This window comes from Xenopus laevis, chromosome 9_10S (assembly GCF_017654675.1).
Source record: "Xenopus laevis strain J_2021 chromosome 9_10S, Xenopus_laevis_v10.1, whole genome shotgun sequence".
In the NCBI taxonomy this organism is placed as follows: Eukaryota; Metazoa; Chordata; class Amphibia; order Anura; family Pipidae; genus Xenopus; species Xenopus laevis.
Window position 1 is genome coordinate 18,118,657 of NC_054388.1, and position 27,729 is coordinate 18,146,385.

General features: G+C 39.5%; 1 protein-coding gene and 2 long non-coding RNA genes across 6 annotated transcripts in view; 1 reads left to right on the forward strand and 2 right to left on the reverse strand.

The window, feature by feature from the left end:
- Window positions 1-6,261, reverse strand: part of LOC121398834 — an 11,104-nt gene extending 4,843 nt beyond the window's left edge. The window contains exon 1 of the long non-coding RNA XR_005964541.1: window positions 6,163-6,261. This is a non-coding gene — a long non-coding RNA (uncharacterized LOC121398834). The remainder of the gene's footprint in view (window positions 1-6,162) is intronic.
- LOC108702681 (ABC-type organic anion transporter ABCA8) overlaps window positions 1-27,729 on the forward strand; it is a 107,373-nt gene that overhangs the window by 73,303 nt on the left and 6,341 nt on the right. For all 4 annotated transcript variants that reach the window (XM_018238291.2, XM_018238290.2, XM_041578221.1 and 1 more), the window contains 15 exons: window positions 58-253; window positions 6,073-6,239; window positions 6,559-6,686; window positions 7,575-7,718; window positions 9,808-9,915; window positions 13,005-13,175; window positions 14,154-14,267; window positions 16,744-16,851; window positions 20,679-20,738; window positions 21,765-21,856; window positions 22,246-22,369; window positions 23,782-23,899; window positions 25,374-25,465; window positions 26,291-26,451; window positions 26,955-27,030. In XM_018238291.2, the coding sequence (XP_018093780.1) occupies window positions 58-253; window positions 6,073-6,239; window positions 6,559-6,686; window positions 7,575-7,718; window positions 9,808-9,915; window positions 13,005-13,175; window positions 14,154-14,267; window positions 16,744-16,851; window positions 20,679-20,738; window positions 21,765-21,856; window positions 22,246-22,369; window positions 23,782-23,899; window positions 25,374-25,465; window positions 26,291-26,451; window positions 26,955-27,030 (1,859 nt within the window). The remainder of the gene's footprint in view (window positions 1-57; window positions 254-6,072; window positions 6,240-6,558; window positions 6,687-7,574; window positions 7,719-9,807; window positions 9,916-13,004; window positions 13,176-14,153; window positions 14,268-16,743; window positions 16,852-20,678; window positions 20,739-21,764; window positions 21,857-22,245; window positions 22,370-23,781; window positions 23,900-25,373; window positions 25,466-26,290; window positions 26,452-26,954; window positions 27,031-27,729) is intronic.
- Window positions 3,084-5,926, reverse strand: LOC121398835. Its single transcript, XR_005964542.1, has 2 exons — window positions 5,573-5,926; window positions 3,084-3,169 (listed from the first exon to the last, which is right to left on the reverse strand). It is a non-coding gene; the product is annotated as an uncharacterized LOC121398835 (long non-coding RNA).

The window sequence follows — 27,729 nt, forward strand, 5'->3', positions numbered from 1 at the left end:
CATTTAGCATGACGGCTCTTACAGGTTATAAATGACCCATTTTGTCTCTTGCTACAGATTATGAGGTTTTCGGTCCTGAGTCCAGGACAACTGAGGACAGAGAGGATTTTTCAGCTGAAATGGAAGAGTCACTTTTAGTGATGCCTGACTCTGTGACACTTAGTGGCCTTGCCCTGTGGAGACAGCAAGTATTGGCTGTTGCAAGGATTCGCTTTCTGAAGTTAAGACATGACACTAAAAGCTTCAGAACAATGTGGGTGGATTTTTTTGGGATTACTAATGTTACTGTATCATTATTTATGGCCGATGGGACACCGGGAAAAAAATCCTCATGGGCCCTTGCTGGTCCAGACCTGCTCCTCTGATTAGAGATGTGCTATTTGCGCACATCGCACAGGGCAGCCATCAAAGGGGGGGGGACAGGGGGGGAGATTTGTAGGGGGCCCGAGGGTAAGGGGGGCAGGCCACACCGCACTTTCTTGATTAGCTGGGCCCCTCTGCTTTCTGAGAGCTGCCGACTTCGGGAAGGCAGGGCAGGAGCACAAGGGGAGGTATCTTCTGTCCATTACTTCCCCTTATTGGTCACTGAGTTCAAGTCCCGGTTGAGCTGCTCTGGGATTGGATAGTTGAGGTTTCAACTTCTCCTCCAGCTCATCCAATCACCATGCAGCTTTACCAGGACTTGAAATTCTGTGACCAATAAGGGAAGAAAATGCTGTCACTGGAAGAAGATGCTGCCACCTGTGCTCCCCTCCTCCCTTCTGTAGTTGGCAGCTCACTGACAGCAGGTGGGCCACACTAATGAAGTAATTGTAACATGGCAGGGCCCCCCTAAAGGTAACCCTTTGTGGTCCCTGTTCTGTGGTGGGGCCCTGGGCACCAATTTTTTTAAAAACTTCTGGGGGGGGAAAGTCTTTTTACATGGACGTTTAAGGGGGGCCCTGGCCACCAATTTTCTTATGACGTGGGGGGGGGCCCTGGGGCACCAATTTTTTTCATCATGTGGGGTCCTAGCCACCAATATTTTTTAATGGGGGGTCCTGACCACAAATGTTTTTTTCAATGAGGGGGCCCTGACCACCAATATTTTTTTATTATTTTTATTAACCATAGCCACCAATGTTTTTTTTAGTGTGTGGTGGGGGGTGTACCTGTGGGGTGGGGAGGGTGGACCTGTAGGTGGGGCTTGTGGTGGGCGCAGCCCAGGGGGCCCAGAAATTTTTTTCGTATGGGGCCCTGCGATTTCTGATGGCGGCCCTGACATAGCAACACTAGTTTTAAAAGTCGGGAGGGGACCCACATTGACTGTCAGGGGGGCCCTTTGAGTTTCAGTCCTAGTGGGCCCCCAATGCTCCAGTCCGACCCTGTTTACTGTTACATTATAGGTGAATGCAAAGAAAAAAAAATATAAAAGTAACTAATATATTTTGTTTTTCACATTATACACATCACCCACTCGTCTTGTTTGTACCTTTATAAGCCTCCTGACAAGATTACATTTTTTTTTTTTGCAAAACATTTTAAACAATATATATATATATATATATATATATATATATATATATATATATATATATATATATATATATATATATATATATATACTGTATATATTTTGGCAAATGTCATAATAGCCAATACTTCCATGATATAAATATGAAGAATGTTATCTATAAAAACTAGGGATGCACCGAATCCAGGATTCATTCGGGATTTGGCCAGGATTCAGCCTTTTTCAGGGTTCGTATTCGGCCGAATCCTTCTGCCCAGCCGAACCGAATCCTAATTTGCATATGCAAATTAGGGACGGGGAGGGAAATCACGTGACTTTCTGTCACAAAACAAGGACGTAAAAAATGTTTTCCCCTTCCTACCTCTAATTTACATATGCAAATTAGGATTTGGTTCTGTATTTGGCTGAATCTTTCGCAAAGGTGTCGGGGTTCAGCCGAATCCAAAATAGTGGATTCGGTGCATCCCTAATAAAAACCCTTTTTTTAGTTAAAATCTATCTGGTTTAGGGGTCAAGCCTTAAAATCTGGAATATACATGGCTGGCACCTAGGAAGAAATGGTTATTAAAGGGGTGGTTCACCTTTAAACTAACTTTTATTATGTTATAGAATGGCCAATTCTAAGAAACTTTTCAATTGGTTTTCATTATTTATTTTTTATAGTTATTTGCCTTTTTTCTTCTGACTCTTTGCAGCTTTCAAATGGGCATCGCTGACTCCTGTCTAAAAAAACAAATGCTCTGTAAGACTACAAATCTATTGTTATTGTTAATAATTACTGATCCTTCTATTCAGGCCTCTCCTATTCATATTCCAGACTCTTATTCAAATCAATGCATGGTTGCTAGGGTAATGTGGACCCTAGTTACCAGATTGCTTAAGATGCAAATTGAAGAGCTGCTGAATAAAAGGCTAAATAACTCAAAAACCACAAATTATAAAAAATGAAAACAAACAGATTTGTGAGTAGTTTTACATGAACTTTTGAAACCTATGTACCTACTGAATAATTGAATACTATCACAGTATATTAATGGCCACATTGTGTACAGATGTGTGTGCTTCAACCACCTCGTTTAGGTTCCTTTCGGGCAGAGTGCAGAGCAGTGTATAGGCCCTTGCCATAGGCCAATTATACAGCAAAACAGAAGAAACTGCAGCACCTCTTATTTGAAAAAATGTGAAGAATTTATTATAGTTGGTCAGTAACAGGCTTTTTTTTTTTTTTTTATTTGAAAAAATGTGAAGAATTTATTATAGTTGGTCAGTAACAGGCAACGTTTCGGGCCTTGTCTTGCCCTTTCTCAAGCCTGCCTGATAGTGTGTGATACAAACATTTATCCCCCACATTGGGGGCGTGCACAGTATCAGGACCCACCCCCAATTAAGTTTAACCCATCAAGTGAATACATCATGAAAGTCCAATAGAGTCCAAGCATTATACATTTTCCGTGTGTCTTGTTCATCCAATTTCCGTGCTAGGTAATTAGTTGTATTTATAGAACAAATTGCAATGGTGACACTTAGTGATAAAAATAAAACAATGTATAAGGTTATAGAGACTGTAGTACCTTTTGCCCGGAGAGGATAGTTCCAATTGGAATCACCTCGATGCAGTCCGGGATCATGTACCCATTCTTCATAAATGTTGATAACCTTAAAAGACAGAAATCATGTTTAGAGAATTGTAAGCATATAGTAAAAGGTTAAAACCAATCAGAACAAAAGAAGGTGTTGTCTGACCTAGGTAGAAACAAAGGGTATTATAACTTATATAAAGCACATAGGTGTATATTCCTTATTGAGGCCCTTGGGCCAAAGCGTACCCAGTTTATTTATCCAATGCATTTCTTTTCTTTTGAGGACTTTTAACCGATCGCCCCCTCTTCTTAATTTGGGGACCCCATCAATAATCTGAAATCTCAGCTGACTTGGTGTATGTTTTGCTGTATGGAAGTGTGCAGGTATAGGGAGTTCTAGATCCTCGCATCTTATGGTTGATTTGTGTTTAGAAATCATATCTTTCACTTTCTGAGTTGTTTCTCCCACATATCCTAGTCCACATGGGCATTTGATTAAATAAATCACATATGTAGATTCACATGTGAAAAATTGTTTAATAGTAAATTTTCTCCCAGTGTGGGGATGTGTGAAGCTCTGTCCTTTAGTCACACTGTTGCACTGTGCACAATTTAAGCAAGGGAAAGTTCCCGGTTTGATGTCGGCTAGGTATTGCTGGCCTGTTTTTTTAGTTGGGCCAATATCTGCTTTTACCAAGGTGTCCCTGATATTCCTCCCTCTCCTATAAGCCATCAATGGAGGGGAAGTAAACTCCTCAATGTCTGGGGAGCATTTTTGTAGTATATGCCAGTGTTTGCGTAAAACCGTGGCTATATGTTTACTGGCTGATGTATATTGGCTTACAAAAGCCAATCTCTTTTGTGTTTTTGGTGTATTTTTGTTTTTAAGCAAAGTTTCTCTTGGAATGTTTTTCATGTGTTTATCGCTCTCAGTGAGGGCCTCTTTGGGATAGCCTCTGTCACTGAAGCGTTCAATCATTTCAGCTGCTCTCAAGGGAAATAGCTCTGGATCTGATACAATCCTTTTGATTCGAGCTAATTGTGTCTTAGGTAGAGATTTCTTGAGAGCTGGAGGATGACAACTTTTATAGTGCAGTAGTGTGTTGCGATCAGTTGGTTTTTTATACCAGTCTGTCTCCAGACGATTGTTGTCAATGTATATGTTCAGATCTAGAAAAGACACACATTTTTGATCAGAAACAAGTGTGAATTGGATTGTGGGTACTACCGTATTGAGCCAGTTGTAAAATTCTAGCAAGGTGTCCCTATCACCATTCCAAATCATAAAAATATCGTCTATGTAGCGACGATAGAAAATACAGTGTGAAGAAAACAAAACATTTGAATATACATATTGTTCCTCAAAGCTTGCCATGTACAAATTGGCATAGGTTGGTGCCACATTACTCCCCATGGCTGTGCCCCGACATTGCATGTAATATGAGTCTCCAAATAAAAAATAGTTCTCATACAACACTATTTTAGAAGATCAATCAGAAAAGATTGTTCTGACTCGCTATGGTCAGTGTTCTGGAGACTGTCACTTACTGCTTTTATCCCCATCTCATGGGATATTGAAGTATACAAGCTGCCTACATCCAAGCTTACCAAATAGACCTCCGTACTTGGTAGGATGATATCATGTAGTTGATTGAGCAGTTGCATATTGTCCTTTAGATATGATCTAGTATTGACCACCAGTGGCTGTAAAACCCTATCTAGATAGGTTGCTAGAGGGGAGAATACTGAATCAGTGCCTGCCACTATGGGTCTACCTGGTGGGTGAGTGGGATCTTTATGTATTTTAGGCAGCGTGTAAAAAACTGGTGTCATAGGATGTTCTTTTATCAGAAATTTTTCTGTGTCTTTCTCAATTATACCATCCTCCACTCCTTGGTCAATGACCTGTGTTATACGTTTTTGTATCTCAGGGAGGGGGTCCTTGCTGACTTTTTTATATACCTCCTCATTACTCAGCTGGTTTGTAATCTCCTGTATGTATTGGTCCTTATCCATTACCACTAGGGCGCCCCCTTTGTCTGCTGGTTTAAAGATTATGTCAGGTTTGCTCATTAAAGTGCGTAATTCTCGTTGTTCATTCCTAGACATATTATATCTTACATTTGCAGGAGTGATATCAATATTGTTTTTTTTGACCACATCAATATCATTTTTAACCAACTTAATGTATGTTTCCACAGCATTATCACCTGGTGGGGGAACAAATGTGCTTTTATTACGTAGGCCAAGTTTTTTCAAACTAAGTTGAGAGTGTCCTAACCCAGTATTACAGTATGTGGATTCAAATGGCCTGGGTACATTAAAGAAGGACTTCAGTCTTAGACTTCTGAAAAACCTCTCCATGTCAATGTCTAGGGTGAAAGCATCACACCGATTGGTTGGACAGAATGATAAACCTTTGTTTAGTAAAGTTATTTGCTGTTCAGAGAGGGGAAAGGAGGAAATATTATGTACTAACGTTTTGGTTGTTGGCGTGCTGTCCGTCCAGGTTGCTGTCTCTGTGCTTGGCTGTTTCTTAGAACGTTGGTGCCTTTTGCCCCCTCTTCTCTGGTGCCTCGGTGGTCCTGGGGGCCTTCTCCTAAAAAAGCCTCTGTGCTAGATTCGCCTCCTGACAGCTCCTCGCTGCTGTAATTCAGCGGTCTGCTCCCCCAGCGTTTCGGTCTGCGATGTTGTCCTCTCCCTCTCTGGTATTGCCTGTACGGCAGCTGCTGCTGTGAGTTGGGTTGGCGCTGTGTGATGACGTCACGCGGCTCAGATGTGCGCGGGCTGCTCTCTCCCTCTGTCCAGCGATAGACTTGTCCTGATCTGTAGTCCTCTGTTACTGACCAACTATAATAAATTCTTCACATTTTTTCAAATAAGAGGTGCTGCAGTTTCTTCTGTTTTGCTATTAATGGCCACATTGTGATATGTTTATTTTCAGATTCCATATTAAGATTTTTTTTTTTTTTTTTTTAGATTGTTACTTCTGGTTCTTATTATTTTACCTCCGATTTTAAGCAGTATATTGTCTAACATTGCCAGTAAATATGATTCTTGGGAACTCACCCCGAGTCTCTACTTTCAAAGTCCTGGAAGTCGACTAAACAAATACTACACGGATCTGCTGATTCATAACAACACTGGTAAGGGATTTCCTTCTGATGGCTATAGGAAAAAATATAAAACAACACAATATAAAATACTATTCAAAAGACAAGAGCGTATTCAATATGCCCGGACATACCCTGTGTCTGTCCAAAAGATGATTCTGGTCTGTCAAGTCTCCATCTTTAAATAGACATTTGCATGACACTTTTCTACAAGGCAAACTGTCACCCAGGCAGAATGTTTATGAGTTCTTTAAACTAATTCAAAACACTGAAGTGCAATTTAAAGGCAATAACATTGTTAGTTTCATTTACATATCTGAGTATAAACTTCAGATATTTATATCTGAGGCAGGTTCATCTATTGACGACTTTGTTGGTGCAGTGAAGGAACAGAATATTGCAGTCAACGTGATCAGTGGCACATATGACATGGACACTGTAAAGTACAGAGGAGCCATTGAAGTCTCTCAGGCCAAAGAGGTGATTGGACTTTTAGTAATGTAAATCTGAAATTAAATAAAGATTCATGGTTTTGGTCTTATGGACATTGCAGTCAAGATACAGTATATATGCCTTACCTTAAAATATAAAGGTTTTTTTTCCAAAACAAGACAATTGTAATGACAATAACCCTTTTATTTTTTGTTGGAGTAAGAATACTAAATAAATTTATGCCATAGGAGTATAAAATCACTCTTTAAGACTTTTAAAAAGGTCTATAGTAAGTAAGGGGCAGATTTACTAAGGTTCGAGTGAATTTTCGAAGTACAATAAGCTCGAATTTCGAAGTAATTTTTTGGATACTTCGACCATCGAATAGGATACTACGACCTCGAATTTACTTCGATTTCGATTCGAAGTAAAAATCTTTCGAATATTCGACCATTCGATAATCAAAGTACTGTCTCTTTAAAAAAAACTTCGACTTCAATACTTCACCAAATTAAACCTGCCAAATTGCTATGTTAGCCTATGGGGACCTTCTACAAACTTTTTCTAAGTCTTTACACATCGAATAAAAATCCTTCGATTGTACGCTAAAATCGTTTGAACGATTTTTATTCGATCGTAGGATTGCCAAATTCGGTGAAAAAAATGTCGAATTCACGTCAAAATTTTTTGTACTTCGAAATTCGACCCTTGAAAAATCTGCCCCTTAATGTTAGAAATGGCCACAAATTTATCATTTGTGATAGGACAGGAGAGTCCAACTGTTTTTGGTGAAACTTTTATGTTTTTAGACAGGCTTAATACTGTATACACACTTCAAAGAATGCAAAATATGTTACAAAAACACTTAAAACTAAAAAAAAATGTTTTTCATGAACAATATAGGTTGATAAATTAAATATTATTTACTTTTTACAGATACAAGGTTACAATTTTACCATTGTGGCAAACCCCAAAGCACATAACTCACTACCAGTGCTTCTAAATATCATCAGCAATGCTCTTTTGAAGGACTTCAAGGTCTCAGAACACATCCGTGTGTGGAACCACCCTATATCTAAGGTGAGTGTAGTTTTATCTTCACCAATTTAATACTGGGTGGTGCCTTTATCTTGTGCTAGATCATATTTAGATCCTGCAGACATACAGGAAGGAATTTAGCTTCAAGGCTTGAGTTACCTATCAATAGTGATGAGCAAATTCTGCGTTTCTCCATCTGCAAATTTATTTGTGAAAATGTGGCAAAAATCTGCCACATTTTGCTGCGACAAAAAAGTCGCCAAAGCAAAATTGTTGCCAAGACAAAAAAGTCGCAAAAAAACGCCCAATTAAAAAATCAAAAACCGCCAAAGTGGAGCGCTTCTGAAGTGGAAGCTGGGTTTTCAGTGTCAAATGTTTTCCAATTAGAAGCCTGTATGGTTTGAGCTGCCAAATAGTAAAGTTCAGTTAGGCATGGCTAAATACAGTTGCAGGATTGGGGCTACTGCTGGATTTTTTTGGACCCAGACAAAGTGTGGCTGTGTGTGATCTATTATTTGTAATGTGGATTTAGGGATATACTGAGGATATATAAGAGTTTGGGAAGATATATAATTTTAGAGATGTTAATTCTACGAGTGAGTGAAATATATATAAATATATTATATTAATAATATAGTATTTTCATACTATAGCCTTTTCTATAGTTTTGTGTTGTACTAAGGGTGGTGTTTGTCTATGGTAAGATCTAGATCAGGGATCCCCAACCTTTTGAACCCGTGAGCAACATTCAGAAGTAAAAGGAGTTGGGGTGCAACACTAACATGAAAAATGTTCTTGGGGTGCCAAATAAGTGCTGTGATTGGCCATTTGGTAGCCCCTATGTGGACTGTCAACCTACATTGAGGCTCTGTTTGGCAATGTACCTGGTTTTTATACAACCAAAACTTGCCTGGAATTTAAAAATAAGCACCTGCTTTGAGGCCACTGAGAGCAACATCCAAGGGGTTGGAGAGCAACATGTTGCTCACGAGCTACTGGTTGGGGATCACTGATTCTAGATCAGGGGTGTCCAAACTGCGGCCCGAGGGCCACATGCGGCCCAGGATGCATATGAATGCGGCCCATCTTGAAACTCTTGGTTCCAGAGGAAATAGGAGGAGGGGGTCTCTGCCCATTGCCCAGTTAGTAATAATAATATAATAATACGTCTATTTATTATCCAGGTGTCCCATATTCCAGTGATAGCTCCATCTGGTTATCCAACTGGCATTGTAGTTCTTTTCTGTGTATTTACTTTATTTTTACAATTAAAAGTGTATTTTATATGTGGCCCCAGACAATTTTTTTTTTCCAATGTGGCCCGGCAAGCCAAAAGATTCAACACCCCTGTTCTAGATAAATACTGAATGCACTGCAGCGCGACTGTAAGGCAAAAACCATGTGTCTAGCGCATTTAGAGGGGTGGGGGTCCAGGTGCACATCCTGTGCCCAGGCCCAGAGGCTGTTAGGTACATTACTGTCACCCACAAAACAGATAAGCGATGGGGGTAGTTATGATAAAATATTAGGAACTTCCAGTAATACTACAATTGAATATTCTTACCCAATGAAGGGTAAAAAATGTATTCTGTGCTTGAATTATCATTAAGGGCATTTTATAAACCAGAAGTAGCAATAAGGACCTTCAAGAGCATATGTATGTACATGTAATATAAAACGAAAAAATTTGGAGCATTCATTGGACTTTAAAATGGCGGGGGAAAAAAATCAATTATCACCTGTATTTAGGGACTTTTCTGTCCCTTGAGGGAATGTTCCTTCTTGCTTATCTTAATGAAGGTTGTCTTGAGTTAACAATACACAACATTGGCCAAATATACCTTTTTTGATCATTTCAGCCCGAGGTTTAGAAGAGTAGGTATTGGTCTAGTAAAGTTCATTCTTCCTGCTAGTTGGGTTCTCAAGCTTTTTTTTTTACCTAGTTATACTACTCCTCAACAAACTGCTGTAGACTAAAGAGCCTATTAGTCTGACTGAGGTTAGTGAGGAGTGTGGTGGTGTCCCTAAAAGTGCCAAATCAAATAAGAATGAAACCCTGACAGAAAAAGAAATGTCTGTTTCTTGTGTGTTTTCAGGCAATTTCATTTTTATCTAAATTTGCTTTCTCCAGGATGAAAATTATAACTATCAAACAGCATATATATCAATTGTTTTTTTATTGATTTTTGCATCGGGTCTTTCGCCTCACATTGCAATGAGCAGCACTGAAGACAACAGGGTGAGTAATGAAGAATTTGTTCTATAAACTTGCCAATGAGAATTATATTTCCTTCAGGTTAGATCATGGCAGACGTATAATAATCATAATATTGGCTAGACTCAATTTTAACCCTTTTCCTGACAGCTATCTAATGATATTCCACCCTGATCTACTTCCTCCACGTTAGTAGAAATTCCTTCCTATTTCCTCAGCAGTCACTGGGCCCCTGAAACAACTTCTTTCTATCCAACATGTCCAGACAGTAGGGGTTTAAAGTGACTTAACAAATCTGGGTATGTATCTTCACCTTCACTGAACATAGCAGATTGAATGGAACTTTGTTTAGACATTTAAATGATGTTTAAACACAGCTGATAACAAACTGTGTTCAGCCATCATTTTTATGTCTAAAACAAGCTCCATTTGCTTTATTATGCTGGTAAAGATTAAGATACATGCCCTAGAATCGGTGCATCAATAACCAGGACTTCAACTGAGACTTTATTTCAGTAATCATGGCACCCAAGGACTGCAGTGGGCCCAAGGGATATTATGCTGACGCCTGTTAGTCTAATTGTACCCTGAAAGCTGCTCTCCACACCTTCCTTACAAAACAAATGCAGAAACCAGAATAAGGTGATGAAAGTAAATAAAGAGTCATGGATGGGCCAAACCTCCTTTTTGAAAAATAGAGTACAGTTCTCATTTAGTAAGCAGCCTTGTGTTTTAAAGGGCATGTAAAGGCAAAAAAATAAAATCCAATTTTTACTTTCTTTAATTAAAAAGAAACCTATCTCCAATATACTTTAATTAAAAAATGTGTACCATTTTTATAAGAAACCTGACTGTATGCAGTGAAATTCCCCCTTCATTAACTGCTGGGGATAGGAATTGTCAGACGGTCCCTAACTGCTCTGCAGAGAAACAATCATACTTATGAACAGCAGAGGGAGCCCCCGCCTTACTTCCCAGCCATGCAGAACTCAAGCAGCTTTGTTTGTTTTCCTGTAGAGCAGTCGGGGACTGTGTAGAGATTTGTAATGGATTTTTATTTTTGCCTTTACATCCCCTTTACTGTTTCCAACACCAGCTGCAGGGACAGAGATCATGGAGCCATATAAACTGAGATTCTATTTGGAGGATTATTTTGCTGCAGCCACTGGTTCTGCAGAGTTGGATAAAGTTTGTATTAAACAATACAAAAACTATGAAATCCACATTAGATTACCGTATATACTTGAGTATAAACCGAGTTTTTCAGCATCCAAAATGTGCTGAAAAAGTCTACCTCGGCTTATACTCGGGTCAGCGGGCAGTAGCTGAGATTGCAGTCACTTTTAATCATTCCTATACCAACAGTACACTTGGGGAGAGACTGCAATATCCCACAATGCCCTCTGTTGGTTTTATGAAAGAATAACAGTGCGCCCTCTGTTGGTTATATGAAAGAATAACAGTGACTGCAATATCCCACAGCGCCATCTGTTGGTTATATCAAAGAATAACAGTGACTGCAATATCACACAGCACCCTCTGTTGGTTATATCAAAGAATAACAGTGCGCCCTCTGTTGGTTATATGAAAGAATAACAGTAACTGCAATTTCACACAGCGCCATCTGTTGGTTATATCAAAGAATAACAGTGACTGCAATATCACACAGCGCCATCTGTTGGTTATATAAAAGAATAACAGTAACTGCAATATCACACAGCGTCATCTGTTGGTTATATCAAAGAATAACAGTGACTGCAATATCACACAGCGCCATCTGTTGGTTATATCAAAGAATAACAGTAACTGCAATATCACACAGCGCCATCTGTTGGTTATATCAAAGAATAACAGTGACTGCAATATCACACAGCGCCATCTGTTGGTTATATCAAAGAATAACAGTGACTGCAATATCACACAGCGCCATCTGTTGGTTATATCAAAGAATAACAGTAACTGCAATATCACACAGCGCCATCTGTTGGTTATATCAAAGAATAACAGTAACTGCAATATCACACAGCGCCATCTGTTGGTTATATCAAAGAATAACAGTGACTGTAATATCACACAGCGCCATCTGTTGGTTATATCAAAGAATAACAGTAACTGCAATATCACACAGCGCCATCTGTTGGTATATATCAAAGAATAACAGTAACTGCAATATCACACAGCGCCATCTGTTGGTTATATCAAAGAATAACAGTGACTGCAATATCACACAGTGCCCACTGTTGGTTACAGTATATGAAAGAATAACAGTGACTGCAATATCACACAGCGCCCTCTGTTGGTTGTATAAAGGATTAACAGTGATGGCAATATCACACAGCACCCTCTGTTGGTTATACGAAAGATTAACAGTGATGGCAATATCACACAGCACTCTCTGCACAATTCTCTGTCACCATCAACTTTGCAAAGAAGTCCGGTTGATCGCTGGGGGAGTCTCTTTGGCGGAAGGTGGGCTGTTGGGAGACAGGGCTGTAGTTGTGTCTAGGCTTATACTAGAGTCAATAAGTTTTCCCAGTTTTCGTAGGTAAAATTAGGTACCTCGGCTTATACTCGGATCGGCTTATACTCGAGAATATACGGTACATAACAACACAGGACCAAGTTCAATCTGCCTATTCTAATTATTAATCAGTCTTGCTGTATCGGCTTCTGGCAGATATTATTTGACTTGTGCTGTTTTGATTATTTATGACGATCCCTAAGCAGCCCAGACCATACAGAGCATGTGCACAGTCTTGGTCTTGCAAAGATGTTTAAAAAAGTTACAAGATGGTGACCCCCTGTGGCCAACTTTGAAAGCATAAATCATTTGTTTTATTCGGTTTCTGGTGCAGTAAGTCCATGTTTATGTTTAGTATACAAAATACAGCATTTCTATTTTAGACTTTCTATTTTAGACTTTCTTCCCCTTTAACCCTCTTACATTTCTTTCTTAATGGAATAGATTGTTAACTTTAATTGTGACTATATGTTTTTTTTCTCCAATTCTCTCTAATGGACTCTCCATAATTTTGTTAAACATGTAGCCAGCAAGTGGGCAAGTAGATATTTTTGCATGGCATTACTGTTCCAACTCGTTTTGCTTTATTTAGATCAATGCCCGTACTCAGTTGAGGATTTCCAGTCTCTTTCCATCTGCATACTGGTTTGGCCAAGCGCTTGTGGATGTCATTCTCTATTGGATTTTACTCTTCATGATGTTGGCCATATTCTTTGCATTCAACAGCTACATTCTATTGGGTTTTGTTCCTTCTATGGTGATGGTAAGGGTCACTTGAACACTGTACTGGCTCTTTAAGATATTTGAATTATATTACTATAATTACTATTATTGTCACTAGACAAGGTGACAGAGAATATGGAACATATGTTGATAACATTTCACCTTTTTACAGCTGGTAGTTTATTTTCTCTTCCATATGTTATAACTTCTCTATTCCATATGTATAATGTCGTTTTCTATAACTGTATGTTGCATTGTACCATTTTCTGTTCCATATGTTATACCTTTTCTTCTATATTTGTTCTTTTTTTAAAAAACATTTATGTTGGATTTGTCTGTTTCTAAATTTCTAAGTTCTTTCTTTCCATCTACAGTAGGTTCCAAATGAAACCACTGCATGGTTGCTAGCAACAAGCATTATGCTAAATCTCCAAACTGGAGATTTGGGGGAAAAAATTAATTCAAACATCACAAAGTAAAAAATAAAGACTTTTTGCAAATTGTCAGAATATAATTTTCTAAAGTATATTAAAATCCTTATATCATTTTTTAAGTTGAACTATTTTAAAAAGGGTTAAAGTTATAGTTAATAAAGGTATGGGATTAAAACTGGCATGGGATGCCTTATCTGGAAACCCATTGCCCAAAAAGCTCTGAATTATAAGAAAGCCATCTTCCATGTGCATTTTAAACAAATAATTTATATTTTTTAACTTATTGCCTTTTTCTCTGTAATAATAAAGCAGTAACTTGTATTTGATCCTAACTAAGTTGCATGCATCTATATTGAAGGAAAACAATCCTCTTGGGCTTGTTCAATGTTTAAATGATTGTTAGCAGAATTAAAGTATGGAGATCCGAATTACAGAAAGAGCCTTTACCAGGTCCTGAGTATTCTATATAAAAGATCCCATACCTGGGGATTATTTATATTAAAATAAATGTGCTCTCATTTTAATGAAACTTGGTTTATGTCAAGAGAAAGAAAATCATTTTGGCAATTCTTTTGCCATTGTAGATCACCGGCATCATTGGATATGGCACGTCAATGATCCTTTGTGTTTATGTCATCTCTTTTATTTTTGGAAAAGGAAAAAGTCACCACGACAGCTGGTCATTATTCTTTGTTATAGTAAGTATAACTAGACTAGTTTCAGTTGAAGGCCATAAAGGCTTCTGCGATATTCGGTGTATTCTTTGTTGGTGTATTTCAGCCCAAAGCACAACAAACTGCTCCTGGTGCCTCTCATTCCCTTAGAAAAAGTTTGCAGAATGTTTGTGGCCAAAATACTCTTGTAACTTTCCCCTTTTTTTCCATAAAAATGCATTCCATGGCATAACGTAGAAAAGCTGGCAATGCATTCCCCTCCTTATTCGCCCAACTCCAATCACCACCCCTTCCCCCAATGCTCCAACCATCACTACCCTGTCCCCCAGACCCCACAGCAGTCGAGTGGTCTGATGTATCATATGACCCTGTATGCTGAATACATGGAATATCTATTGTGTTATGCATGCACCAATTTCTCAGCAGTGACATTGCTAAACTGGCCTATCTCTTGGGGGCAGTGCCAACATACTGAGTACCACCACTTGCCCATATAAGATGGGGATTCCAGATTTGCGGGGGTCCCCAACCTTTTTACCCATAAGCCACATTCAGATATAAAAAAGTGTTGGGAAGCACTACAAGCATAAAAAACGTTCCTGGGTGCTGCAAAATAAGTGGACTGGCAGCCTACAGGAGGCTCTGCTTGGCAGTACACCTCTTTTTTATGCAACCAAAACTTGCCTCCAAGCGAGTCGAGGGGTCTGATGTATCATATGACCCTGTATGTTTTGTGTTATGTATGCACCAATTACTCAGCAGTGACATTGCTGAACTGGCCTAGCTCTTGGGGGCTGTGATGACATACTGAGTACCAGCATTTGCCGATATGAAATGGGAAATTTTTCAGGGATTCCAGATGTGCGGGGGTCCCCAACCTTTTTTACCCGTAAGCCACATTCAGATGTAAAAAGTGTTGGGAAGCGACACAAGCATTAAAACTCCCAAACATGGTTGCCCTTTTATTGGCCACCACTGGGATCACCTGACTATAGCTGTGAGGGGTCACCTAATGGTTTTAAAAATGAGTGGTGAGCACAACTTTCCCTTGTTTGTTATAATTTATATAGGCGCAGTGACCAGTTCCATGTTGTAGCTCCCACCCTTCCCACCTATAGTCAGGTGATCCCACTGGTGTCTAATAAAAGGGCAGCCAAGTTTGGGAGTTATAACCTTGAAAGCAGCAAGTTTCAGGTAAAACTAAAGCTGGCCATAGATGTTGAGATTTTTAAAAGATCAGATCCTCATCTTGAGACCACGATTTTTTCGGAACGATCGTACGAATTGACCATCAACTAAAAAGACCAATTTGCCAGGAAAACAAAGGGGAGCTGCCTGCTTGGCCCTGCAAACATAGATAGATTGCACTGGGACCGATAAAGATTTTTTGACCTGGCCGATCAATTTCCTGACAGATGTCGGCCGAAAAATCGTAAGATGTATGATCGTTCGAATCCCACGATAATTTTGAAGGATTGGTCGGACTTCCCTAAAATCGGTCGTTCGGCAAGAAGAATCGTCGCGTCTATGGGAGCTTTAGTCCCTGTATAAAATTGAAGCAATAGAATTCTTAATGAATCAGATGCAAGTTGAGTGTAGGACTGGCCATACCAGGGATGACTTTGATGTAGTTGGTCAGCTTAAATATATTGCAATATATGGACAAACAATCCCTGTTTTGTTTAAAGGGTAAGGCATTTTTTAGTAGCTTATGGCACAAAATGTCTTAATGTCCTAAATATATTGATAATGGGTTGAGTGCAGAGGACTCTTGTATTTGTCTATGTGAATTTTGTGGTCACAGCATCATTGCACCCCCGCCTAATGGTTTTAAAAATTTGTGGTGAGCACAACTTTCCCTTGTTTGTTATAGATTAAAAATGTTCCTGGGTGGTGCAAAATAAGTGGACTGGCAGCCTACAGGAGGGTCTGTTTGGCAGTACACCTGGTTTTTATGCAACCAAAACTTGCCTCCAAAGCCAGGAATTTAAACATAAGCACCAGCTTTGAGGTCACTGGGAGTAGGGGCATGAACACACATGTGGTTTTACGGTGCGATAAAGCAGCATGGTATTTAAAAAAGCCGACTGATACGTAAATACGCTAAGTGGTTTCACGCTTAGGCAATGGCACACTAGGTCAGCTTATTTACTTGGCAGTCGGCTTTTTTGAAAACCGAGCCACATTACCGCACTGAAAACCACATGTGTGTGCATGTCCTAACATCCAAGGGGTTAGTGAGCAACATGTAGTTCATAAGCCACTGGTTGGAGATCACTGGGCTACTGTTAAATTTGCATTAATAATTTAATTCTCTTTGATCTTGCCATGCCATTTGTTGCTCTCTCCACAGCTTCTATGGCAAGTGTCAAAGTAGTGTATGACTGTATAAAGCCTTTCACCATTAAAGCTTTTCTAATTTAGTCAGTAAGTAATATATTGCGCAAAATGATTTCATATAGTTTAATATTGTTTATCTACCTCTCATTTTTCCCTTCAGATTTCTTTTGTGCCTAATATTTTTACGGATATTATGATGTTTCGCCTGTTTTATTTATACTTCTTTATTTTTCCTTGGAGCGCACTAAATGGAATCATGGAATACGCTGTGAGTGAAATGAATTATTTACTTTTGTGTTTTGGGTTGCTCATGAAAGAAATATATAAATAGAAATGTGCCTTTTTTGTGGAAACCTTGCTGTGAAAAAACACAGGTATAAACCAATCCATCAATCATAATCGTTTTCCTTAGCACTGGAAACAAGTAAGAGCTCAAGAAGGGTCAGGCCCGGATTTGTGGTGAGGCCACATAGGCCCGGGCCTAGGGTGGCACATTTTTGGGGGCGGCATGCCGCCCAGCCGCTCTGTGGGGAGCCTGTGCTCCCCAGTGCTCCGGCGCAGTGCTTTTGCGCCAGCGTGTGGTAGTGCGGGTGGGCGATAGGACCGCGCGGAGCGCACAACCTAGGGGCGCCCGCCCAGCGAATCCGGCGATGAGAAGGGTCCTTGGTCCCACTGTTGTTTTCTTTCAGTCATGATGAATGATGAGTGGTGTAGTGAGGAATTTAAGGCTCTATGGCATTGTTTAATTGAAGGCATTAAAGGGGTTGTTCACCTTCAATGTACAAATCTTATGAAACCACTAACAATGCTCTCAATGTGTTAGAAAAACCATTTTCCATAACAAAAAGTAAAAATGCCATTGTAAAAGCTAATTTTTATACCTATTAACTCAGTCCTTCTCCTGTCTCTCTGACTAGTTTTCTGAAGTGATGGGAGTGGCCTATTTTGAACCTGACACACCAAGAACTTCCTATATGATGACATCATCATGCCCAGGATTTGCCCTTACTTGTTTCCTATTGGATGTTGATACTGCCCTCCTCCTAGTAATTTATTGGGTGCTTGTGAACTGTAACCAGTCACATAATTTGAATGGTCATTGGTTGATTATTCAATTGTAATGGCAGAGGTTAACAGATGCAGCATATAAACAAACCTGCCTTGCAACAAACAATCACACAGCCATGCAGACAAATACTGCAGAAAAGGAAGGAGCAACATTGTTTGGCAACCTTTGGCATTAAGCATAATGTCAGTTATTTACAAAATTGCAACAAAACCAGCAGTGACTTGCTTAGAAACGTATGTAACTTACACATCTAGCAGGGACAGTAGGGCTGCCACCTCACCCTTTTAATACCAAACACATATGAAATCCACAGCCTGCATGGCTAATTATCAACTCATTTAGATGCTGCAGACTGAACTGATTTCTGTGCAGCCATGTATCATGCATCTAAATGAATTGCCAATTAGCCATGCAGGCTGTGGATTTCATATGTGTTTGGTTTTAAAAGGATGAGGTGCAGCCCTAAGTGACAGGCAGAGCAGTGATGAGGGCAGGTACGTTTTTTGAACATTTTGTGCGCTCTCCCAGGGGGGGCGGTAATTTACCTAGGAAAACGATACCTTTTTTAAGTGTTCCACTTCTGGAACAAGATTTAGAGCTCTAAATACCAAAAAATGAAAAAGTTATATTTTTCATGATATAGGGATCTATACCAGAAAAATATTTTACCTTTTTTATGAGGTAAATACACAAAATAATACATGGACCCCCCCAAAAAAAATAATAATATATTTCTGGAAAGTACAAGTGTCATCTCCCATAGTAGCCATTATAATCCAATAATTCAAATTTTTAAAAATGATATCTTTTTCCGGTGTAATAATAAAACAGTAACTTGTACTTGATCCCAACTAAGATATAATTAATCCTTATTGGAAGCAAAACCAGCCTATTGGCTTTATTTAGTGTTTACACCATTTTCTAGTACTAAGATCCAAATTACAGAAAGATCTGCTATCCGGAAGACCCCAGGTCGCAAGCATTCTGTATAACAGATGCCATACCTGTACCTTGTACTTGATCCCAACTAAGATATAATTAATCCTTATTGGAAGCAAAACCAGCCTATTGGGTTTATTTAATGTTTACATGATTTTCTAGTAGACTTAAGGTATGAAGATCCAAATTATGGAAAGATCCATTATCCAGAAAACTCCAGGTCCCAAGCACCTCGATCCCCCCCATCTGCACAGTTGAAGTCTCTGCAGTCAGGGCCGCCATCAGGGGGGGACAGGGGGGACAAGCGTACCGGGCCCGGGCATGAAGGGGGGCCCGGCAGCGCTGCATTTTTTTGAAGATCCGGGCCCCCCTTACGAGCGCCCGAGCCGTACGTCTTGCCTCTTCAGTGCCGAATGCGGAAGTGCCGAAAAGCCGAAGCCGATGCGACGAAAAGACCCGAAGTCACGGAAAAAGCCGAAGTCCCGAAGTCACGAAGCGCCGAAAAGACCCGAAGTCACGAAAACAGCCGAAGCCGAAGTCCTGAAGCAGCGCAAAGACCCGAAGTCACGAAAACAGCCGAAGCCGAAGTCCTGAAGCGGTGAAAAGACCCGAAGTCACGAAAGGAGGCGAAGTTGAAGTACTGAAGCCATGAGTTCAATTCTACTGAACACCAGTTTGTGTTTTTTTTTTTTTTTAATCCCCTGGCCACCAATGTATTATTTTAATATTCTATAGGCCCCTGCCACCAATCTTTTTTTTAAAACTTTTGTTTTTGGGGCCCCAATTTTTTTTTTAACTCGTAAGGGGCCCCTTGCCACCATTGTTTTTTTTTGGGGTTTTTTTTTAAAAAAAAAATTTTCTTTTTGGTGGCCCCAAATTTTTTTAACTTGTAAGGGGGCCCCTGCCACCAGTTTTTTTTTTTTTTTTCAAAAAAAAATTATTTTTTTTTAAATTTTTTTTGGGGCCCCAATTTGTTTTTAACTTGTAAGGGGGCCCCTGCCACCATTTTTTTTTTTTTCAAAAAAAATTTTTTTTCTCCAAATTTTTTTTTGGGGCCCCAATTTGTTTTTAACTTATAAGGGGGCCCCTGCCGCCAATGTTTTTTTTTTTTTTTTCAAAAAAAAATTAATTTTTTTTCAATTTTTTTTTTGGGGCCCCAATTTGTTTTTAACTTATAAGGGGGCCCCTGCCGCCAATGTTTTTTTTTTTTTTCAAAAAAAAATTAATTTTTTTTCTAATTTTTTTTTGGGGCCCCAATTTGTTTTTAACTTAGAAGGGGGCCCCTGCCACCAATGTTTGTTTATTTTTTAGTTTTTTTTACATTTTTTTTTGTTGGGGCCCCAAGTTTTTTTTAACAGGGGGCCCCTGCCACCAATGTTTTTAAAAAAAAACAAATTTTAATTTTTTTTTTTTGGGGCCCCAATTTTTTTTATAAGGGGGCCCTGACCATCAATAGCTTTTTACAACTTGTGTGGGGGGGGGGTTACTTTTTTAGCGCTGATGTCTGTGTGGTCTTTTAACTGCGATGTGGGCGGGATATGGGGCGGAGCTTGGTCGTCAGTGTGGGCGGGGCCCAGGGGGCCCCAAAAATTTTGTTGTACGGGGCCCCGTGATTTCTAATGGCGGCCCTGTCTGCAGTACACAGCCCACACTCCCCCTCCCTCTCACAAACTTGTAACAGTTTCTCTTCAGTACCTGAATGCTGCTCAAATTCCCCAGCACAGGAAGCAGTGGCAGAGTGACAGCAGACATAGCCAATAGGAGTTAAGTTAGCTGCCAGTACAATGTGTGATGTCATATAAGGAAGAGGAAGTGAACACTGTAGTGCTTTTGGGGGTCAGTGACCCCCTCCCAGCACAGGGTCTGTGTGGAACTGAAGGATTAGTACAGGGACACTTCTGAGGTGAATATCTCTTGAACTGTACTTTTTCTGTTAACTATTTCTATGGAACAGAGTTTGTTCTATTCATGTGAGCTGTTAGATTTGTCAATTTGTTACAAAGGTGAACAACCCCTTTAAGGCATTTGCTGTTCGTGCATAAAAGGTGCCCCTCTAATGTCTCTGTGTTTTCATTTTTCTCTTTAAGCACGACCTTCAGGTTTATCCAGATGAAATAAACCGTACAGAGATTATCTTGCTGTTTATGGTAAGTTGTTTTATCTTTTTATATTCAAGAATATTCCAGTTCCCATCAATAAATATAATTCATTTGAACAATAAAGTTTAGTTATATGCAGCGCTAACACTTTTCTGCCCAAACAAAAGGATACTTGTCCATCAGGTTCAACCTAGCTAACTTGGTAGATCCAGAGGAAGGCAGCTGGCAGTTAGATTCGACAATTTGTGTCAGAGGGGAAAAACATTTCTTCCTGACTATTCCTAGGGGCTGCTTGCCACTCAGCCGCTCTATAGGGAGCACCGGGGATGCGCAGCTCCCCAATGCTCCGGTGTGCCTGCGCTCACTACAGCACTGCTGGCAGCTAGGGGCCGCGGCCTAGGGGCATCCGCCGCTGAAATCTGGCCCTGCTAAACCCCCGATGTTCAACAGCCCCCCCCCCCTCAACTGCCCTCTATCTTCCTCCTTTACCCCACCCTCCTTGCACAGTGTATTACCTAGATTTGCACTATTATTTGGAATCCTGAGCTCAAAAACAGAGCAGCAAAGTCCCTCTGTGCCATTTTCTGTCTATTCGGATTCTGACATGGAGCCTGCAGGTGCATGCAGAGTTGAAACCGATTCCTGACTAGTCCAAACTGCACAGGCCTTCAGGCTCTGCACACGTAGTACAGTAATCCCCAACACATGGGCCACCAAGGATGTTGCAAGGGATGCCTGGGAGCAGTGCAAATGGCAGCATCAATACCTTTGGACAATATATATTATCAACAAGAGGTGGGCCCTTTGTTCACTGGAGGGACCTAATTAAGCTGCACCCCTCACCAGTGATTTGTATTTATTTTTCCTTTATTTAAACCACTAAGTAGATATTCAAAACAAACAAACAAACTCACAAAACAGGCCTTATATATATATATATATATATATATATATATATATATATATATATATATATATATATATATATATATATATATATATATATATATATATATATATACACACACACATAGATCTTTTTCAAGATCACTGTTATTTGTGCTTATTTTTCAGCCATACCTGCATCTCATCATATTCTTTGGGCTACTTTGGTTTTTGGAATGGAAGTTTGGATTGAGGAGCTGGACTATAGATCCCTTATTCAGGTTAGAAAAATTGTAATACAAAATAATTTACGGTATGCATTATCCCATATAATTAGAGATGAACAAATATGTCACATTTGCTTCGCCAACAAAAAATTGCAAAACCACAGGAGGCTCTTTTTGGCAGTACAGCTGGTTTTTATGCAACCAAAACTTGCCTGCAAACCAGGAATTCAAAATTAAGCACCAGCTTTGAGGTCACTGGGAGCAACATCCAAGAGGTCAGTGAGCAACATGTTTCCCCTGGTTGGGGATCACGGACTTGAGAAATTTAATGTAGCCAAGTTGTAACTGGATAGTAGTGATTTTTACATGTATTTTATATGTACACATTACTTGGGAGACAAATTATTTAAACAATGAAAGTATTAATATGCTCATTTTTCTAGAATGTCCAGAAGAAAAATTACTGTCCAGAAAAATCCAGAGGAGCTGGGTGATGATGTGGATGAAGATGTGCTGGCAGAAAAAGAAAGGGTCAAAAAAGCAATGACCACTGCCAATGTGGAAGAGGTAAATAATTCAAAATTGAAGGTCCTTTTACATTTCTTGAGGTAAGCACTAGTGCACTACCCTCTCATGTACTGTATGTTAATGAGAATGGATGTTCAATGTTCACATGGTGAACTTATAGGGGGTTATTTATCAACAATTTATCTCAATATCAGCTGCTACAAACTCTGATCTAACCTGCTCGGGTTTTTAACGGTTATCTATTATTACATTTACCCGAAAATTTGCTTTGCAGGAAAAGCTTTTCACGATTTTTTCGTGAATTTTCCCCAAAATCTCCGAATTTTTCGAAGTTTTCACCCAAAAGCTCAGAAAACATTGTGAAGTTGCCCGAAAACCCTGACACAACCAAAAATCAATGGGATTGTTCCCATTGACTTTTATGGGAGATTCTGTGTTTTTATATTCAGGCTTTTTAGCCCTCTGGGTTTAATAAATTCAGAAAAATTTTGTGATTTTTTAAAAGTCCGATTTTATAAAAAAAAATCAAGAAGATTTCGGGGAATTTTGGGTATTCGGAGCTTAGTAAATAACTCCCATATTACTTCGATTTTCATGATTTTTCCGTGAATTTTTCCCAAAAGCTCCGAATTTTTCGGAGTTTTCACCCGAAAGCTCCAAAAACATCTTGAAATTACCCGAAACCCCTGACACAACCAAAAATCAATGGGACTGTTCCCATTGACTTTTATGCAACCTCAACAGGTTTGAGATGCCGTGTTTTTATATTCTGGCTTTTAAGCCCTCGGGGTTTAATAAATTCTCAAGAATTCGTGATTTTTTTAAAAGTCTGATTTCATAAAAAAAAAGTCACACATTTTTCAGATTTCGGGGAATTTCGGGTATTCGGAGCTTAGTAAATAACCCCCATAATGTTATACTACTTAGTAAAGTAGATCTGTACAGGAATAGATCTGCTTTTGGAGTTTCACTTTTATGGAACTTTGATCTTTCATAGTGCTAAACATTTGAATCTCCACTTGTCAAAGTATCAACAGTGTCTCCCAGTACAGAGAATCTTTCTTGCATTTAGCCAAGAATGCAACACACATGCCAATATTTAGTACCTTGTTAGAAACCCCTCAAGTTTTTAAAGACCTCCAAAGGCAGCTGCTCCATTATTATAAAGACAATGCAGGTATTGTCAATTCCCATATTAGCCTCAGAGAATCCCACAAAGAAGCAGTTATGCAAGAGAATATCATTAGCCTCCTTAGCTTAGAATTAAACTCTCCCACTCCCTCTTTGAGACCTCTGTTATCTGGTCTCAGAACTGAAATAGATTTGCACCTCTAAAGCACCCTCCACATTATGGAGGGGAAGTCAAAGATATAACACTCTGAGCAGTTTAGAGACATGAATACTGTCATCCAGCGTGTCTCATTTCACTTATGTTGCATTGTGTTTTTAAGAAACCGGTGATTATTGTAGACAGTCTGCGCAAAGAGTATAAAGTCAAGAAAGGAGGGTCCTTTTTCAAGAAGAACAGTAAAGCTGCCACTAAAAACATCTCCTTTTGCGTCAGGAAAGGTCAGTATTCTTGTATAATCGGCTCAGGTCATGTAAGAGTGTGCAACTTAGTATATCAATATATTGAAACACATGATTGTTAAATTTATTTAATCTTAAACTCTAGGCCTGAATTTTTACAACCCACCCTCAATAAGTTTTAACACATAGACCAAACATTGACTCTTTTTTTTAGCACTATCTTTTTAAGCTGTGCATTCCTCATTTACCATCTATCCAAATTTCCAGTGGTGATCTTGCTCCCTGGGGTGTCCAGCTAGGAATCACCATGGACACAGACTGGGTTGCAACAAAATCCAGTGTTTGTAGGCAGCGTTGGACTGGGGGCCCAGGGCTGCTGCCTCGGGGTCCACTACCACCCCGACCACCCACCCCAGACGCAAAGTACCATCTGGCCCCCTTCCCGAGCCACAACCACCATCCGGCCCCCTACACCTACCTTCTTTTTCTTTCAGCTGCACCGAGGGCAAGGGAGGTCAGAAGCCACTTCCGCGCAAGGACAGGGTCTGAGCCAGGGCCCACCGTTTTTTTCCTGCCAGCCCAGTCCGACACTGTTTGAGGGTGGGAAGCCTGCTTGAAAGACAGTTGGGTTGAGTTTTGGGCTAAATATTAGCCCAATTAGAACAATTACATACCAAAGGTGTGCCAATATTTTTCGTGAGTGTGCACCAACAGCTCTAATGAATGATCTCAATTGGGCAGGTCCTTTCCCATCCCCTATTGTTCCTTAAAACTGCTAAAATATCCATTACATCACATTTAAAAAGCATTTAAAAGACAAATAGGTATTGCAACTGTGTTTGAAGTGTGCCTTATTTCTTAATCCAATCTGATTCAGGCAACATCTTTTTCTAGCTCAACCACCTCCTCTGACACCAATCTCATTGAGTTAGCTGAATGGTTATTCTGAGCAAAGGGCAGGGCTAAAGGGTTCTCATCCCCCTTTAATCCACCATATATTTTAAATTAGAGGACCGATAAAATAATATTTTTACATATCTGTAACTCTGTTACGAGGTTAGGAGGGCTGAATGAATGTTGGGACCCAAAGGTGAACTTAAGCTCAAAACATGCTTAAGTTGTTGGAATGTGTTCTGCAGCAAAGGCACAGCCAACCTATGATTTTTAACTGTACGGCCCTATATGTGCATACTCTATGGGGAAAAAACACTAAACTATTTTCTTTGATCAGTTTTTTTTCTCTTATGTTTATAAACTTTGCATACTTCTACAAAGTCATTCATGTTTATAAATAAATATGGGAAAAGTGGAAAAATCTGTATCTAGGGCATTAGTGTTATGTTACTGTTACCCCCCGGGACCCCCTGGACCCCCGGGTCATGTACCCTGCCAACTAAGTAAAATGTTCAATGCATGAGTTATCAAATATTATCATATATTATACACAAGAGATCAAATTGCTAAAGCTTGCACGTTTTCTACCATTTTCATTTGATTCTACTGTTCCTTTAAGGTGAGGTCCTGGGATTGTTAGGGCCCAATGGAGCTGGAAAAACCACATCCATGTACATGCTGGCTGGAGAAGTAAAACCAAGTGCTGGAGAGGTAACCATAGCCTTACAGTGAAAGAGGGCCATTTATGTTACATGTCACACATCAAAAATGTCAAAGATGTTTTTGAAATATAAAGGCAATACATCATGTTAATACTGTTACTAGCATAGCTCCTAGACTTAATTATCCACTAACGTCTTATGTATTTTATATTACTGAAAGGGAGAACAATCGGTATAGCAGTACCCAGAATTTTGATGTGTGCCAGTGTAGGTGCAATTTAGTGCTTGCTATTTGTACATCACATGGAAGTTGCTGCTCATAGTCATGAGTTGGGACAGAATCTATTGTAGAACACAAATATTTACGGTGTCAATGATGGATTTAATGACCAATAGTCAATCCGTTCCAAATGATTTATGCATGTCTGCCTGTATATGCAGTTTTCTGGGGAATTAGCTTTAATAGGCAGGTTACTGTAGGATCTGAAGCATAGAGACAGGGACACCACATTTTTGGGCAAAACAAAGGTTTATTTGGGGCAAACTATTCCAGACAAAAAGGTCACAGGAAAACAGTTCAATAGTGTTTCATCAAAACTTTCCCTTCTCTGTGGCGCTGACCATCCAGGGTGCCTTTCACATTTGCAAAGCCATTATTAGAAGGTTAGTCATCTTTATAAGATGCTGGAATTGAGTTGAAACTTCTATATCCAGGACCAATGATACAGCTGGAAATAGACAGACAGTAAACGATCATAGGTTATAATTAACTTTTGATCTGCTGAAGAAGTCATACAGTAAATCACGGACTTCTTTTTTATATTTGGCTCATTCTTTTTATTGTATAGTTTTTCAAGCAATCTATGCCTTTCAGGTAATACTTTGTGGCAATGACCCAGCTGGGTCCACTGGGTTTCTTGGCTACTGTCCCCAAGACAATCCTCTATGGCCCAATCTGACCGTGAAAGAACATTTGGAGATCTATGCCGCTGTTAAGGGCATGAAGAAGGAAGATGCTGGTATTGCAATCAAACGGTATTGGTACTTTTTTTGCTTGGTTTTCTCAAGGAAATACTCTGAATGCAGAGTAACATGTAAATGTGTGTGTATTTTTTTTCTTTAGTAAGAGTCTCAGTGGTGCTCATTTATCAACACTGGGCAAATTTGGCCATGGGCAGTTACCCATATCAACCAATCAGTGATTCGCTTTTTAAAGCCAGCTGCAAGTAAAACAATGAATGCGGTAATGCGATTGATTGCCATGGGTTACTGCTCATGGCCAAATTTGCCCAGTGTTAATACATTACCCCCAGTGTGTTTTCTTTCAGCCATACTGCTCTGTTTTATCTGTATAAAGCACAACCACTATTAAAACTGCCCCCCAAATGCCATATTAGAAAAATTCTGTGATGGACATGTTCATTTACTGCTGCTTGCTTTTTCTTCATGGGCATGTTTTCTGATCTGTAGTTATACTTTCTAATACAATATAACCAACAGCTCTAGCTCATTCTATTGTCTATGCCTTAATATTCCAGAGTTGCAGAAGCCTTGGAGCTGAAAGATCATATGGGAAAAGCAGCCGGAAAACTGTCTCTTGGCGTGTCCAGAAAGGTGAACATAAAATGCAGAATTCCAATGTTGCTTCTGTGGTGCCATTTTTAGCAGAGATGTTGGGAGTTCCTGGCAGAACTGGGTCCCACAGCATTTTTGCGTGCCAACACATACTTTTGTGCACCCAGCACCACCTGAGTCTGATGCTTTGGTTAATATATTTAGGGGGTTATTTATCAAGGTCCGAATTTATCTTTATATCGGCTGCTACAAACTCTGATCTAATCCGCTCGGGTTTTAAACGATTATTTATTATTACATTCTCCCGAAAATTTGCTTTGCGGGAGAAGCTCCGATTTCCATCCGAAAGCTCCGAAAACATTGTGAAATTGCCCGAAATCCCCGACACAACCAAAAATCAATGGGACTGTTCCCATTGACTTTTATGCAACCTCAACCGGTTTGAGATGCTGTGTTTTTATATTCGGGCTTTTTAGCCCTCGGGGTTTAATAAATTCTGAAAAAGTCGTGATTTTTTTTAAAAGTCCGATTTATAAAAATAAATAACAAATTTTTCGGATTTCGGGGAATTTTGGGTATTCGGAGCTTAGTAAATAACCCCCTAAGTGTATTATTTAAATTTATTTTATTTTTTAATTATTTTTTTCTGTTTCCCCAGTTTATCTAGGTCTTCTACCTATAACCTGAGCTGCCTGTGCTTTAAGGCATGATCTGACCTTGAAGACTTATTACTTAAAA